Source organism: Trachypithecus francoisi, unplaced genomic scaffold (genome assembly GCF_009764315.1).
Source record: "Trachypithecus francoisi isolate TF-2019V2 unplaced genomic scaffold, Tfra_2.0 Contig00460, whole genome shotgun sequence".
Taxonomy (NCBI): Eukaryota; Metazoa; Chordata; class Mammalia; order Primates; family Cercopithecidae; genus Trachypithecus; species Trachypithecus francoisi.
The window spans coordinates 3587-19084 of NW_022680657.1; the positions used below are offsets into that span (position 1 = coordinate 3587).

The window sequence follows — 15498 nt, forward strand, 5'->3', positions numbered from 1 at the left end:
GGCTTTAATTGCGCATTACCAGTACTGAGTAGTACACAGAGCGCATTTGATAAATGGGGGAGGAAATAAAGACGAAGGTCCTTCAGGGAGTCAATTAAGCAGCCACCGAGAGGGATGAAGGGGAAGGTATATCAGGAATCCCTGTTGGTTTCCGCTTGACCAGAAAAGCAACCGTACTACCTGCGCACACCCGAGACCGAGGCTCCAGCCTTTGCTTTGGCCAGTAAGCCAAAAGCGACCAGTAGAGCCCAGACTAGCGGGTCACTCAACTCACCTCCTGGATGCGCTTCCTGGCCCGCTGAAGCACTTCTTCGTAGCCCTTCTGCCGCAGTTCGCTGAGGCTTTCGTAATACTCCTCGGGATCGTCGGTCTCGGTGAAGAGCACCTGGGAGAGGATCTTCCAGCCGCAGGTGTCCAGGCCGTGGCCCAGGTAGACCTGGAGCTGATAACACAGACTGTCGATTTCCTGCTCGGTCATCTCGGGGGCGCCCCCAAACAGCACAGTCCACATGCCCGAAGGTTCCTCCGGGAACACCGGCAGGCACGACTCCAACTGCGAGTTCACCGAGCACAGCTGCTGGTGCACGGCGCGCAGGTCCTGGAAAGAGAAGAGTCCGGCCCAGCTGCACTCTTCGGCCGGAGACTCCAGCTCGGCGGCTGGCGGCGGCTGCTCCGCGTCCGACATCGCCAGAGGCGCCTCGTCCTCCTTCACCATTTCCAGCACCTCGATCTCCTCGGAGACCGTCCCAGAGGCGCTCACTATCCGTACAGAGGACACCGGGGCCTCTTTCGGCGCCGGTCTGGCTGCTGCAGCAGCAGCCCCCCCCGCCGCATCGTTGGCTTCAGATGCTCTCTGAACCGGGATGGGTTTGGCCCGCACTGGGCTCCTAAGACGACTCTCCGCCCCTTTGCTGCCAGGACTTCGCAGCCGCGGGTTCCCCAGAAGGCTGCCAGTGCTCCGAGGAGAACCGCCCTCCGCCCAGGCCGAGCTCCGCCGGGGCCCGGGGCTCCTAACCAGAGTTGCAGACGCAGTGGCCTCGGGCCGGCCCCTGCCCGCCGGGCTGCCAGGCCCGCGGCTCCCGTCGGACACAGCTCCGCCGGCCTCGGCGCCCCCTCGCGCCCCCGTCTGCTCCCGGGAGCCGCTCCTCTGCCTCTGGGCCGTCCGGTTGTGGCAGGTTATGGCAAACTTGCCCTCAATCTCGTTCCAGGCTACAATAAAGACGAATTTGTGCTTCTCGCGCTCGTCGAACACATGGGGCCGCACAGCCACCCAGTCTGACTCGAGCGTCTCCTCCAGCGAGAACGACATGGTGGCTCCGACTTAACGCGGGGAAGGGCCGCCGGCCCGGCCCGCTCGAGGACTCCCCGCTGGCTGCGCCGCGCCCCCCGCTCACCCTCGCCGGGCGCTTTCAGCCATCTTAGTGCGCCGGCCGGCTATCCTCGCTCGTTCGCCCGTCGCTCCGCGCCACGACCGCCAAGCTCCTTTGTGGCGCCGCTCGCGGGAAGGACAATACGCGTCCCGGGAGCAGGTAGTTCACATGGTCACGTGCGGCCGGATCTGTTTACAAGCCCCGCGCTGCCGCAGCGTCTCGCGGCCGCCCGCCGCCCCCAGCGCGAGGCCGTGGAGCTGCGTCTGCGGCGCTCCGGAGGTGAGGCGCGGGTCCTGCGGGGTCAGGCCGGCGCTGTGTGCGTCCCGGTCGCTTGCCCAGGTCAAGCTCCCCGCCCCCGCTCCTGCTGCTGCCGCAGAAAGCCGGCAGCGGGTCAGACTGATGAACCCTTCTCCTAAACTCTGCGCCTCAGCATCGCCACAATGTTGCCATTCGACTGCTGACGTCGGCGGCTCCACGAGGGACGTAAACACGGGCACGTGCCGCACGCTGGTGACGCGGCGGCGGCGGCGGCGCGCGCACCCCGCCAGCGCGCGCCGGCACCTCCCCTTGGCGTCCCCTGAGCCAGCCCGCGAGCGGCCGCGCTCCCGACTCTCCTTCCTTCCGCGCATCCTCCTGTTCCCCCGGGCTGGAGCTCGCTGTCGACGGGTTGCCGGCTCCGAGGGCGTTGAGACTGGCAGGTGTGCCCTGCTGCATAGGTGGCTTCAGAACCCGGGAAAAGAGACTGAGGCGGAGGAACTGAGACGTTTCGCACTCCAGGTATTGAGCCCCTCGAATGTACGTTTGTCTCCATTCTCCCGGAGGAAGCCCGACGGGCAGTCGCTCTTGTGTTCAGAAGTAGCGTGTCGCCGCTGGGAACGGTGTGCTGAACTCTGTGGGGCTCGTCCCCAGCCTGTTAAGTTCTCCTGTAATGCCCTTGAGACCAAAACAAAAAACAAACAAAAAAAAATTCCAGAAGCTTTTCTGGAAAGACAAAGTTTAGGATATGAAAGGAAGGTGTCTGAGGACAGCTCAGTAACAGTCCAAAACAAAATGAAAAATGAAAATGCCATGTCCTAAGAGCAAGAATGTTTATATTTCAGTTCATTGGTGTTTTATTGCTTCAGGTTTCATCATTGTGTACTTTTCTGTGAACCTCGTTTTGAGGTCACTGGGCTTTTTAGCCCTTTTGAAGTTGTATTCAATTATGGGAGTTCCCAGAATGCATATACAAAAAAAGTCATATCAATCTCTGCTATTCTTACTAAAGGATGATGAAACACATTCTTAAAATTAGTAGACTTTATAATCCAGTTTATATTACTGGCATTCTTTTTACGATTAGTGTACAAGTCACAGATATTGTGCACTGTAGTAAAGCACAATGGGAATTAGTTGTTCTTTTACATTTATTCACATTTCTAAACACAAAACCGTTCGGATTAGTCTTGTATTGTTAGGTTCAGTAATAAACAGCTGTTTATTCAGATGACAGAACAGTACTGAACTAAGCTTCAAACTTAGCTCAGTATTGTCTATCTTAAAACTCTAAGCTTCAACACTTGATTCAGTATTGTCCTGATATTTGAATAAACAACCCCCCAAAAAATTTTTGAGACAGAGTCTCACTCTGTGGCCCACGCTGGAGCACAGTGGCACGATGTCAGCTCACTGCACCTCCGCCTCCCAGGTTCAAGTGATTCTCCAGTCTCAGCCTCCCAAGTAGCTGTGATTACAGGCACACACCACCAAGCCCGACTAATTTTTGTATTTTTATTAGAGATGATGTTTCCTCATGTTGACCAAGCTGGTCTGAAACTCCTGACCTCAGGTGATCCTCCTGCCTCGGCCTCCCAAACTGCTGGGATTACAGGCCTGAGCCACTGAGCCCGTTTGGTTTTTAACATTTTGTACAGTTTGTTATGTGGAACCACAGATTTTCAAAGTTTACAACTGTGAATTTGTGTCAAATCTCAAATGCAAGTCAGAGACATGTTTTGAAAGGCAAAAAGGAGAGAAAACCCATTTCAAATCTGAATTAGGGGGCTGGGAATGGTGACTGCCGTCTGTAATCCCAGCACTTTGGGAGGCTGAGGTGGGCGGATCACTTGAGGTCAGGAGTTCAAGACCAGCCTGCACAACATGGTGAAACCCCCAACTCTACTAAAAATACAAAAATTAGCTGGGTGTGGTGGCACATGCCTGTAATCCCAGCTACTTGGGAGGCTGAGGCAGGAGAATTGTTTGAACCCAGGAGGCAAAGGTTGCTGTGATCTGAGATCATGCCCTGCACTCCAGCCTGGGCGACAGAGTGAGACTCCACCTCAGAAAAGAAAAGAGAAAAGAAAAAAGTTTGAATTACCAGCTAAGCAAACAGTAGCACATTATAGAAAACTTTCTCTTCTTTTTTGCTAAAAAGCAACTGCAAAAAGTTAGTTTTTCTGATAAAACATTACTGACACAAACCCTTTATGTATAATTGTGAATACAGAGAATGAATGTTAAAAGAATTTGTTTACAAGTTCTGTTCAGAGTAGAGGATGAGAAAAAGAAAAAAAATTATAATAAAAAAAATAGTCCGGGCACGGTGGTTCACACCTGTAATCCCAACACTTTGGGAGGCTGAGGTGGGCGGATCACAAGGTCAGAAGTTCAAGACAAGCCTGGCTAACATGGTGAAACCCCATCTCTACTAAACATACAAAAATTAGCTAGGCGTTGTGGCAGGCACCTGTAATCCCAGCTACTTGGGAGGCTGAGGCAGGAGAATCATTTGAACACGGGAGGCAGAGGTTGCGGTAAGCTAATATCGTGCCGTTGCACTATAGTGCCTGGGCAACAAGAGCGAAACTCTGTCTGAAAAAAATTTATAATAATAATAATAATAATAATAATAATATGTTGGCTGGATGGCTGGACACAGTGACTCATGCCTGTAATCCAAATGCTTTGGGTGAATTGCTTGAGCCCAAGAGTTTAAGACCAGCCTGGGCAACATGGAGAGACACTGTCTCTACAAAAAAATAAAATAGGCCAGGCATGGTGGCTCACGCCTGTAATCCCAGCACTTGGGAGGCTGAGGCAGGTGAATCACCTGAGGTCCAGAGTTCAAGACCAGCCTAATGAACATGGAGAAACCTCGTCCCTACTAAAAGTACAGAATTAGCCAGGTGTGGTGGTCCATGCCTGTAATCCAGCTACTCGGGATACTGAGGCAGGAAAATCTCTTGAACCCAGGAGGCAGAAGTTGCGGTGAGCAGAGATTGCACAATTGCACTCCAGCCTGGGCGACAGAGCGAAACTGTGTCTCAAAAAAATAAAAATAAAATAAAATAAAATAAATAGCTGTCCATGGCGGTATGCACCTGTGGTCCCAGCTATTTGGGAGGCTGAGGTGGGAGAATTGCTGGAGCCCAGGAGCTCAAGGCTGCAGTGAGCCATGATCGCACCACTGCAGTCCAGCCTGGGCAACAGAGTGAGACTCTGTTTCAAAATAAATAAATAGGCCAGGCGCGGTGGCTCACGTCTGTAATCCCAGCACTTTGGGAGGCTGAGGTGGGTGGATCGCTAAAGGTCAACCATTCGAGACCAGCCTGGCCAACATAGTGAAACCCCATCTCTGCTAAAAATACAAAAAATTAGCCAGGCGTGGTGGCAGGCACCGGCAATCCCAGCTACTCGGAAGGCTGAGGCAGGAGAATCACTTGAACCCGGAGTCAGTGGTGGCAGTGAACCGAGATTGCACCACTTCACTCTAGCCTGGGCAACAGAGCGAGACTTCATCTCAAAAATAAATATATAAATAAATGTAAATAAACAATGTTAAATATTTTATGTACATGTATATTAAAATTATAATATTTTGTTAAGTGGTATTAGGAGTAAAACAACATGAAATTATATTTATTCATGGATATAAAATTTTATCTTATCAGAATAGTGCTAGAGAAAATTGGTTCACGGTTACACGGGTGTTAAGTATTTCCTCTCAATACACTGGCCACTGTGTTTTGTTGAACGAGATGTTTCAGTGTTTCTTGTTGTGGTATCTTAGTAATTGTTATCCTAGAAATGAAAAGAAACAAACCAAAATTTTTTTGTTTTTGCAGGAGATGGCCTAGTTCTGGTTTCCTGTTTTACAATTTTATTTTATTTTTACAATTACAATTTTATTTTTACAATTTTATTTTATTATACTTGAAGTTCTAGGGTACATGTGCAGAATGTGCAGTTTCGTTAATAGGTATACGTGTGCCATGGTGGTTTGCTGCACCCATCAACCGGTCATCAACATTAGGCATTTCTCCTAATGCTATCCCTCCCCCCACCCACAGCCCCCGACAGGCCCCAGTGTGTGATGTTCCCCTGTGTCCACGTATTCTCATTGTTCAAGTTCCACTTTTAAGTGAAACATGTGGTGTTGGTTTTCTGTTCCTATGTTAGTTTGCTGAGAATGATGGTTTCCAGCTTCATCCATGTCCCTGCAAAGGATGTGAACTCATCCTTTTTTGTGGCTGCATAGTATTCCATGGTGTATATATGCCACATTTTCTTTATCCAGTCTATCATTGATGGGGTTTGGGTTGGTGCCAAGTATTTGCCATTGTGAACAGTGCTGCAATAAACATACGTGTGCCTATGTCTTTATAGTAGAATGATTTATAATCCTTTGGGTATATACCCAGTAATGGGATTGCTGGATCAAATGGTATTTCTCATTCTAGATCCTTGAGGATGTGGAGAAATAGGAATGCTTTTACACTGTTGGTAGGAGTGTAAATTAGTTCAACCATTGTGGAAGACAGTGTGGCAATTCCTGGTTTCCTTTTTGAGCTCTACCTTCCTCATTCCTCCTCCAGCTCTGCCGCTTTGGCTGGCAGAGGAGTGCAAAGGCTCTTTGGCAAGGTTGCTTTGCTCTCCTGCATTTTGGCCACCCTGGTCTTTATGGCCACATAAAGTTTATGGCCAGCTCATAAGCTACACCTTGACATAACGTTTTTGCGTGGGTGTTTATGCTTACTTTATGTCTCTTGTTGAGGTTTGCTGAAGATGGCGGTATATAGGCTGAGCAAGAGATGGTGGGGTAGATCGGGGTTTATCGATTATAGAACAGGCTCCTCTAGGGGGGTATGAAGCACCGCCAAGTCCTTTGAGTTTTAAGCTGTTGCTTGTAGTGTTCTGGCGAGTAGTTTTGTTATTTTAACTATTAAGGTTTAGGGCTAAGCATAGTGGGGTGTCTAATCCCAGTTTGAGTCTTAGCTGTTGTGTATTCAGATTTTTTAAAGCCACTTTCGTAGTTTATTTTACATTAGCTAGAATTTTACAGTTTAGAAAGAGTTTAGCTTTATTTAGTTGAAATTATCTAAAACACCCTTTACGCCGATGTCTATTAGCTCGGGTCAATCGTATGGCCGCGGTGGCTGGCACGAAATTAACCAACCTAGAATAGCATAGCTAGTTAAACTTTCGTTTGTTGCTGAATATTAGTCACTGCTGTTTCCTGTGGGGGTGTGGCTAAGCAAAGTGTCTTGAGCTGCACTGAGCGTGCTTGATACTTACTCCTTTTAATCGTGGTGATTTGTAGGGTATCTTCACTGGAGTGGGGATGCTTGCATGTGTAATCTTGCTAGAAGTTAATAGAAAGGCCGGGACCAAACCTATTTGTTTATGGGGTCTGTAAGCCCATCTAGGCATTTTCAGTGTCTTGCTTTGTATACGTTAAGCTACATAAACGGAATAGTGAATATTGTGGATACTATCTTTGGGGGTTGTCCAGGGGTTTGATAAAGGGAGGATAGAGGTGTTAAGGATAGTGAGCAAAATAAATTTTTATTAGTTAGGGGAATGGCAGCTGGGGTTGTGTACACCCTAAAGATAAAAATGTAAACTTCGACTAGGCGACAGGCTTTTGTTTTTGGGGTTTGGCAAAGGCAAATTATATGGGGGTGGTCGAAGATGGGGGGAGGGGGGATTTGAGTAGAGTTTGCGTGGTTTGTGTTAACAGTGTGGCAGGTGTGTGCGTATGGTTAATTATATATATATATGTCTTACAAGCATGAATTAAATAACACCTTGTATGGTATTATGTGGGACTAAAATATTGAACGTAGGTGCGATTAATAATAGCATGGACTAGGAATCAAAGACAGGCGCTGCGGGATTGATTGTGGCGAGACCAGCATACTGCAATGGGGTCGCGTGCAGACCAGAGATAAAAGATACCAAATGCATGGAGAGCTCCCGTGACTGGTTAATAGGGTGATAGACCCGTGATCCATCGAGATGTCTTATTTAAGGGGAACGTGTGAGCGGTTATAGTGGCATGGCCCTGAGGTAAGAACCAGATGTCCTTTAGACGTTGTCTATAGCTACCCCCACGAGTTATGGGCCCGGTGGGAGGAGAGTAGCACTCTTGTGCGGGATATTGATTTCACGGAGGATGGTGAACAAGGGACACCCAACTGACAAGAATATTCGTGTTGACAAGAAATGTTTGGGAGTGCTCGGCTGTAATGTGCTATGTACGACAAAGGATATAATGTACTATGTACGATAATGAAATATTGGGTTAGTTGATATTCTAATGGATTATGCTAGGGACTTTTGGATATTTAGATAATATGTATTACAGTTGAATAATTCTAGTAGAATCTTTGCTTGTAAGCATGTGCTGGAAAGAATTTTTAGTAAATATGTAAATGTATGTTTTATGGACGGTAAAGCATTTATAGTACTATATAATATTCATGTTGGCTAGCAGTAATGCACGAATTACATACGGGCATGTAAAATTAGATTGTACTTAAATTGTTCTTCAAGGGTTGTACTCCCTTAGAATACAGAAAGTAGTTTAAATAGAATACCAATTTTGGGTGTTGGCGGCGAAGTTAGGTGCTTTCTTTCTGAGTTACCCTGGGGAAAACTATCCATTTCCGGTTTACAAGACTGGTGTATTGGCTTATACTACAAGGGCAGGTTCACTTGAGGAGGTTGTTTTCGGTTAGGGAGACTAGTGGTATTAAGATTAGAATTGTGATAAAGTATATTATGGATGCTACTTGTCCGATTATAATGAAGGGTTGGTTTACTGGTTGGCTCCCAATCCAGGTCAGGGTTAGTAGAATTGTAACTAGGAGTCATAGTAGGAATTGGCTGAGTGGGCGAAATGTCATGCTTTGTTGTTTGGATTTGTGGAGTAAGGGAATGATTGTTAGGATAAGAATGGATAGGAGAAGTGCCAATACTCCTCCTAGTTTATTAGGAACAGATCGTAGGATAGTGTATGCAAATAGGAAATATCATTCTGGTTTGATGTGTGGTGGGGTGCTTAGTGGGTTGGCTGGGGTGTAGTTGTCTGGGTCGCTTAAAAGGTCGGGTGAAAATAATACTAACGGTATTAGGATAAGAAGGAGGAGGGTTATGCCTGGGATGTCTTTGATTGTATAATAGGGGTGGAAGGGGATTTTGTCGGAGTCGGAGGGAATTCCACAGGGATTGTTTGATCCTGTTTGGTGTAGGAAAAGCAGGTGTAAAATTATGAAGGCTGCGATAATGAAAGGTAAGGTAAAGTGAAGGGTAAATAATCGTGTAAGGGTTGGATTGTCGATGGAGTACCCGCCTCAAACTCATTGAACGAGGTTAGTGCCAATGTATGGGATTGCAGATAATAAATTGTAATTACCGTGGCGCCTCAAAATGATATTTGTCCCCATGGAAGTACGTAGCCCGTGAAGGCTGTTGCCATGGTTATAAGTAAGAGTGCAATGCCGATATTTCAGGTTTCGAGGAGAAGAAATGAGCCGTAATATAGACCTCGGCCTACGTGTAGGAATAGGCAGATAAAGAATATGGAGGCACCACTGGCGTGGAGATAGCGGATGGTTCAGCCATAGTTTACATCTCGGATAATATGTGCGATGGAGGAGAAAGCAGAGGAGGTATCTGGTGAGTAGTGTATTGCTAGAAATAGGCCAGTAGTGATTTGTAAAATTAAGCAAGTTGCTAGGAGAGAGCCGAAATTTCACCATGTGGAGATGTTGATGGGGTGGGTAAATCAATAAGGGAGTGATTAATTATTTTTATAATTAGATTAGATTTACGTGCAAGGGTCATTAGTGTTTTTGTAGTTGAAGTACAACGATGGTTTTTCATACCATTAGTCATGGTTGGAGTCCATGTGGAAACGATGTCATATATTTTATTTATACTGAGTGTATTGTTAGTTATAGAGTTTGTGGGTTTTTATTCTAAGCCTTCTCCTATTTATGGGGGTTTAGCATTGGTTATTAGTGGTGTTGTTGGTTGCATAATTATTTTAAATTGTGGGGGTACCTATATAGGTTTAATAATGTTTTTAATTTATCTGGGGGGTATATGATGGTTGTTTTTGGTTATACTACTGCAATGGCTATTGAAGAATATCCTGAAGCATGAGTTTCAGGGTTTGAGGTCTTGGGTAGCCTTCTGGTGGGTTTAGCAATGGAGGTAGGGTTGGTTTTATGAGTACTAGACTATGATGAGTTGGTGGCAGTTAATTTAAATAATATAGGGAGTTGGGTAGTTTTTTTGGCCGGGCGCGGTGGCTCAAGCCTGTAATCCCAGCACTTTGGGAGGCCGAGACGGGCGGATCACGAGGTCAGGAGATCGAGACCATCCTGGCTAACCGGTGAAACCCCCGTCTCTACTAAAAATACAAAAACTAGCCGGGCGAGGTGGCGGGCGCCTGTAGTCCCAGCTACTCGGGAGGCTGAGGCAGGAGAATGGCGGAAAACCGGGAGGCGGAGCTTGCAGTGAGCTGAGATCTGGCCACTGCACTCCAGTCTGGGCGACAGAGCAAGACTCCGCCTCAAAAAAAAAAAAAAAAAAAAAAAAAAAAAATAGGAGAAATATGTATAAATATTAGTATGTTTTCCCGTGTAAAGGAGGGTTTTATGCTAATGATGTGGGAGGTGAGTATTCCTCGTTGGGTTGTAATGAATATGTGTAGGGAATAAAGGGCAGTAATTAGCATATTTAGTCCTGTGAATATAATGGTAATATATGATCAAGAAAATGAAATTACTACTACTAATAGTTCTCCGACTAGGTTAATAGTGGGGGGTAGGGCTAGGTTTGTAAGGTTTGCTGCGAACCATCAGAAGGCTATTAGCGGGAGTAGGGTTTGAAGTCCTCGAGAGAGTATTATAATGCGACTGTGGGTTCGTTCATAATTTGAATTTGCCAGGCAGAATAGTATAGATGAGGTGAGCCCATGGGCAATTATAAGGATAGTAGCACCAGTAAAGCTTCAGGGGGTTTGGATGAGGGAGGCTATGATTACTAGGGCTATGTGGCTTACAGAGGAGTATGCAATAAGTGATTTTAGGTCCGTCTGTCGTAGGCAGGTTGAGCTTGTTATGATTATGCCCCACAGAGATAATATAAGGAAGGGATAGGCTATAAATTCTGTTAAGGGGTTGAGGATTGAGGTAAGTCGTAGTATACCATAGCCGCCTAGTTTTAAAAGTACTGCAGCAAGAACTATTGATCCGGCAATAGGAGCTTCAACGTGCGCTTTGGGGAGCCATAGGTGTAGACCATATAGAGGTATTTTTACTATGAAGGCTATTATGCATGCTAGTCAAGTTAAGTTGTGGGATCAGGAGGTTGTTAGTTTTTGGGCTGTGAGTGTTAGTAGTGTAATGTTTAATGAGCCTAGATTATTGTGTGTAAATATTAATATAATTAGTAAGGGGAGGGAGCCAGCTAATGTATAAAATAGGAAATATGTACTTGGTTGAGGCGTTCTGCTTGGTTGCCCCATCGGGTAATAATAATTAGGGTGGGGATGAGGGTGGTTTCGAATAAGATGTAAAATAAGATTAATTCTGTGGCTATGAATGTTATGATTAGGGAAATTTGTAGAAAAATCATTATGGAGAGATAAAGTTTTTTTCGTAGAGGGCTTTCATTATGTAAGTGATATTGGCTTGCCATAATTATGAGGGGTAAGAGTCAGGTGGTTAATGTTAGAAGAGGTGTTGTTAATGGGTCGGAAGATAAGTATATTGAGTAGCTAATGAGGTTGCTGCTGGTTTGATTGAAGAATAGAAGGGGAATAAGACTGATAATTAAGCTGTGTGTGGTTAGGTTAATTCAGATTATATTGTTTTTGGAAAATCATGTTGTTGGTAGTAGAATAATTGTGGGAAAAATTATTTTTAACATTGAAGTAAGCTTAGGTTGTGGATGTGGTCTAGGCCATATGTGTTTGAGATTGAAATTAGTAAGGCAAGTCCTACTGCTGCTTCACAAGCGGCGAATACTAATAGGGCAATAGGTACGATATTAGCTAAGGGGAAGTGTATATTTAAGGCCATGTGGGTGCTTATGATAAATAGTGAGAGTATTATTCCTTCTAGGCATAGTAGGGATGATATTAGGTGTGAGCGATAGATTAATATGCCTAGGAGTGAAATAGTAAATGCTAATATAATATTTATGTAAATAATGGGCATTTGGTTGGTATGATTATCATAATCTAATGAGTCGAAATCATTTGTTTTGCTTAAACTACTTACCAATTCAGCTCAGTCCAGTCCTTTTTGAGTTCATTCATAGGCTAGGCTGAGGTTAAAAATAATAATTAGTGTAATTGATGATTTAATTATTGTGGGAAGATTTGTTGTTTGGAGAGCCCATGGCAGGGGTAATAGTAGGGCAATTTCTAAGTCAAATAATAGAAAGGTGATGGCCACTAGAAAAAATTTTATGGAGAAAGGAATGCGAGCGAGTTTAGTGGGTCAAATCCCCACTCATAGGGTTGGCTTTTTCTGCGTAGGAGTTGAGTTGGGGTAGTCAGAATATAATAATTATTAGCAGCAGGGTTAGCAGAGTATTAATTATTAGAGCTAACAGTAGTTATTATTCTTTTTCGAATATTATCGAAGCTAGCTAATTGGAAGTCAGCTGTACTATTTATACTAAAAGAATAGGAACCTCATCAGTAAATGGAGATGTAGAGAAAGAGTCAGACGACGTCTACAAAGTGTCAATATCAAGCGGCGGCTTCAAAGCCAAAGTGGTGGCTTGATGTGAAGTGGTATAATAGTTGGCGAATAAAGCAGACGGTAAGAAATGTAGATCCAATAATAACGTGAAGTCCGTGGAAGCCGGTGGCAACAAAAAATGTTGAGCCATAAACCCCATCAGAGATAGCGAATGGTGCTTCGTAGTACTCTGAGATTTGTAATAGGGTGAAGTAGATACCTAATAAAATTGTGATGAGTAGGGCTTGGATTATTTGTTTTCGGCTATTTTCTATTAAGCTGTGATGGGCTCAAGTAATTGTAACTCCTGATGCAAGTAACACAGAGGTATTTAGAAGAGGTACTTCTAGAGGATTGAGGGGTAATGCCTGTTGGTGGTCAGTGTCCCCCTAGGTGTGGGGTGGGGGCGAGACTTGACTGATAGAATGCTCAGAAGAAGCCAGCAAAGAAGAAAATTTCTGAGGTAATAAATAAAACTATGCCATAACGGAGGCCTTTTTGGACTGGTGTTGTATGATGACCTTGATATGTACTTTCTCGGATAATATCACGTCACCATTGATATATCGTTAATATATTGGTTAACAACCCTAGTATTAGTAGGGTTGTAGAATAAAAGTGAAATCATATAATCAGACCAGATGTTATTAGAAGAGCTGAGAAGGCTCCTGTCAGCGGTCATGGGCTAGGTTTAACTATGTGATATGGGTGGGTTTGGTGGGTCATTAGGTATTATCATGTAAGTAAAGGCTTACCAAGAGTGTGAAAACATAGGCTTGGATTAGGGCAACTGCAATCTCTAGAATTGTTAATAATATTAGAAGCACTAAAGTTAGTGAAGTTGCAGGGAAGCTATTGGTTGATAATGCTAGTGCGGCATTTCCGATTAGGTGTATAAGTAGATGTCCTGCTGTAATGTTGGCGGTCAGACGTACAGCCAGGGCTACTGGTTGAATAAATAAGCTGATGGTTTCGATAACTACTAGTATGGGAATAAGGGGTGTGGGTGTACCTTGTGGTAAAAAGTGGGCCAAGGAGCTTTTGGTTTTGAAGCGAAGGCATGTAATTACCGTACCCGCCCATAGAGGGATTGCCATGGCTAGGTTTATAGACAATTGGGCGGTGGGCGTAAATGAGTGAGGTAGGAGTCCGAGGAGGTTGGTTATGGAAATAAAGATAATTAGAGATATTAATATTAGGGATCAGGTTTGTCCTTTGGTATTGTGGGTTGTTATTATTTGTTTTAGAGTTAGTTGAGTTAGATTTTGTTGAATAGCAATTAGTCGGTTGTTAATGAGGTGTTTGGAAGTTGGAATTAATAATGTGGGAAATAGAATGATGGGAATTACAGTGGGTAAGCCTAGGAGTGTTGGAGTTGTGAATGGAGTGAATAAATTTTCGTTCATTTTAATTGTCAGGGGTTATTAAATGTTTGTGTGTTAGGGGTTTTTTGTGATGGAGGAAAATAATAATTTGTTTTTAGTAACTTTAATTGTATAATAAGATAGAGTGCAGGTTGCATAGTTATAATAGTAATTAATCACATAGATGTATTTAGTTGAGGCATTTCACTGTAGAGAAATTTATTTTCTCAATCTTTAACTTAAAAGGCTAATGCTGTGGCAGCTATACAGTGGATCTTGGTGTTTTAAGAATAAGTTAAGTAAGGTATTTCAATATGTCTATAGGGTGAATACACGTCCTATCTCAAAATTTTTAATGGAATTAGTTCTGCAACAATTGGCATAAAGCTGTGATTAGCACCGCAGATTTCTGAGCATTGTCCGTAATAGACACCTGGTCGTATGGCAGTAAATGTAGTTTGGTTTAAGCGCCCGGGAATTGCATCTGTTTTTAGGCCCAGCGTGGGAATGGTTCACGAGTGTAAAACATCTAGAGATGTAATCATTATACAGACGGGGGCTTCGATTGGAAGTACTACTCGGTTATCAACTTCTAGAAGTCGAAGGTCCCCTGGGTTTAGGAATAGTGGTGGGAGTATGTAGGAATTAAAGATTAAGCCCCCATAATCTGTGTACTCATAGGTTCAGTATCATTGATGCCCAATTGATTTAATAGTGAATGAGGGATTGTTAATCTCGTCTGTTAAGTAGAGAATACGTAGGGATGGGAGAGCAATTAAGACTAGGATAATTGCGGGTAAGATGGTTCAAATGGTTTCTATCTCTTGAACATCTGTGATATTGGTATTAGTTAATTTTGTTGTGAGTACCAATGATAAAACATGTAAGACTAAGAAGCTAATTAGGGATACGATTATAAAGGCGTGGTCGTGAAAGGCAATTAGTTCTTCTATGATAGGGGATGTGGCATCTTATAGGCCTAGTTGAACTGGATGGGCCATATAAGATATATAGGGTGTGTCCTATAATTTAGCTTTGACACAGCTATGAAATAGTTTTTCTAATATCTTATTGAAAAAGTTATAGGAGCTATAGATTGGCTTGAAACCAGTTTTAGAAGGTTCGATTCCTTCCTTTTTTATTTGACTTTGATGAAAGTTGGTTCATCAAATGTGTGATATGGTGGAGGAGAGCCATATAGTCATTCTAGTTTAGAGGTGGGTTGTTCAATTGATAGTACTTTACGTTTTGAGGCAAAGGCTTCTTAGATTATATAGATTATTAATATATTGCTACTAGGGAAATAAAAGGCCTACAGATGATACAATATTTCATGTGGTGTAGGCATCAGGGTAGTCGGAATAGCGCTGAGGCATTCCGGACAAACCGAGAAAGTGTTGTGGGAAAAAGGTTAAGTTTACACCCACGAATATAATAGTAAAGTGGACTTTGGCGCAGACCTGATCCAGAGTATAACCCGAGAACAGGGGAAATCAGTGGATAAAACCCCCTATGATAGCAAAGACAGCTCCTATTGACAAGACGTAGTGGAAATGTGCTACAACGTAGTAGGTATCGTGTAATACAATATCTAGTGATGAGTTGCTAATACAATGCCGGTTAGACCCCCCACGTTAAAAGAAAAATAAAGCCTAAGGCTCAGAGTATTGCGGGGGATCATTGATATTTCCTCCGTGTAGCGTAGCGAGTCAGCTGAAGACTTTAACAGCCAGTTGGAAT

The 15498-nt window shown here is 44.2% G+C and overlaps 1 protein-coding gene, 1 long non-coding RNA gene and 1 pseudogene across 3 annotated transcripts in view; 2 read left to right on the forward strand and 1 right to left on the reverse strand.

The window, feature by feature from the left end:
* Positions 1 to 1331: 1331 nt before the first annotated feature.
* LOC117084245 overlaps positions 1332 to 15498 on the forward strand; it is a 49505-nt gene continuing 35338 nt past the window's right edge. Inside the window, exon 1 of the mRNA XM_033212805.1 lies at positions 1332 to 2147. Coding sequence (XP_033068696.1) covers positions 1539 to 2147 — 609 coding nt within the window. The 5' untranslated portion in view covers positions 1332 to 1538. The remainder of the gene's footprint in view (positions 2148 to 15498) is intronic.
* On the reverse strand, positions 12920 to 13815 carry LOC117084226 (annotated as a pseudogene). The gene has a single exon (XR_004437363.1). The product of XR_004437363.1 is annotated as an ATP synthase subunit a-like (transcript).
* Positions 14762 to 15124, forward strand: LOC117084243. Its single transcript, XR_004437367.1, has 3 exons — positions 14762 to 14773; positions 14848 to 14994; positions 15115 to 15124. It is a non-coding gene; the product is annotated as an uncharacterized LOC117084243 (long non-coding RNA).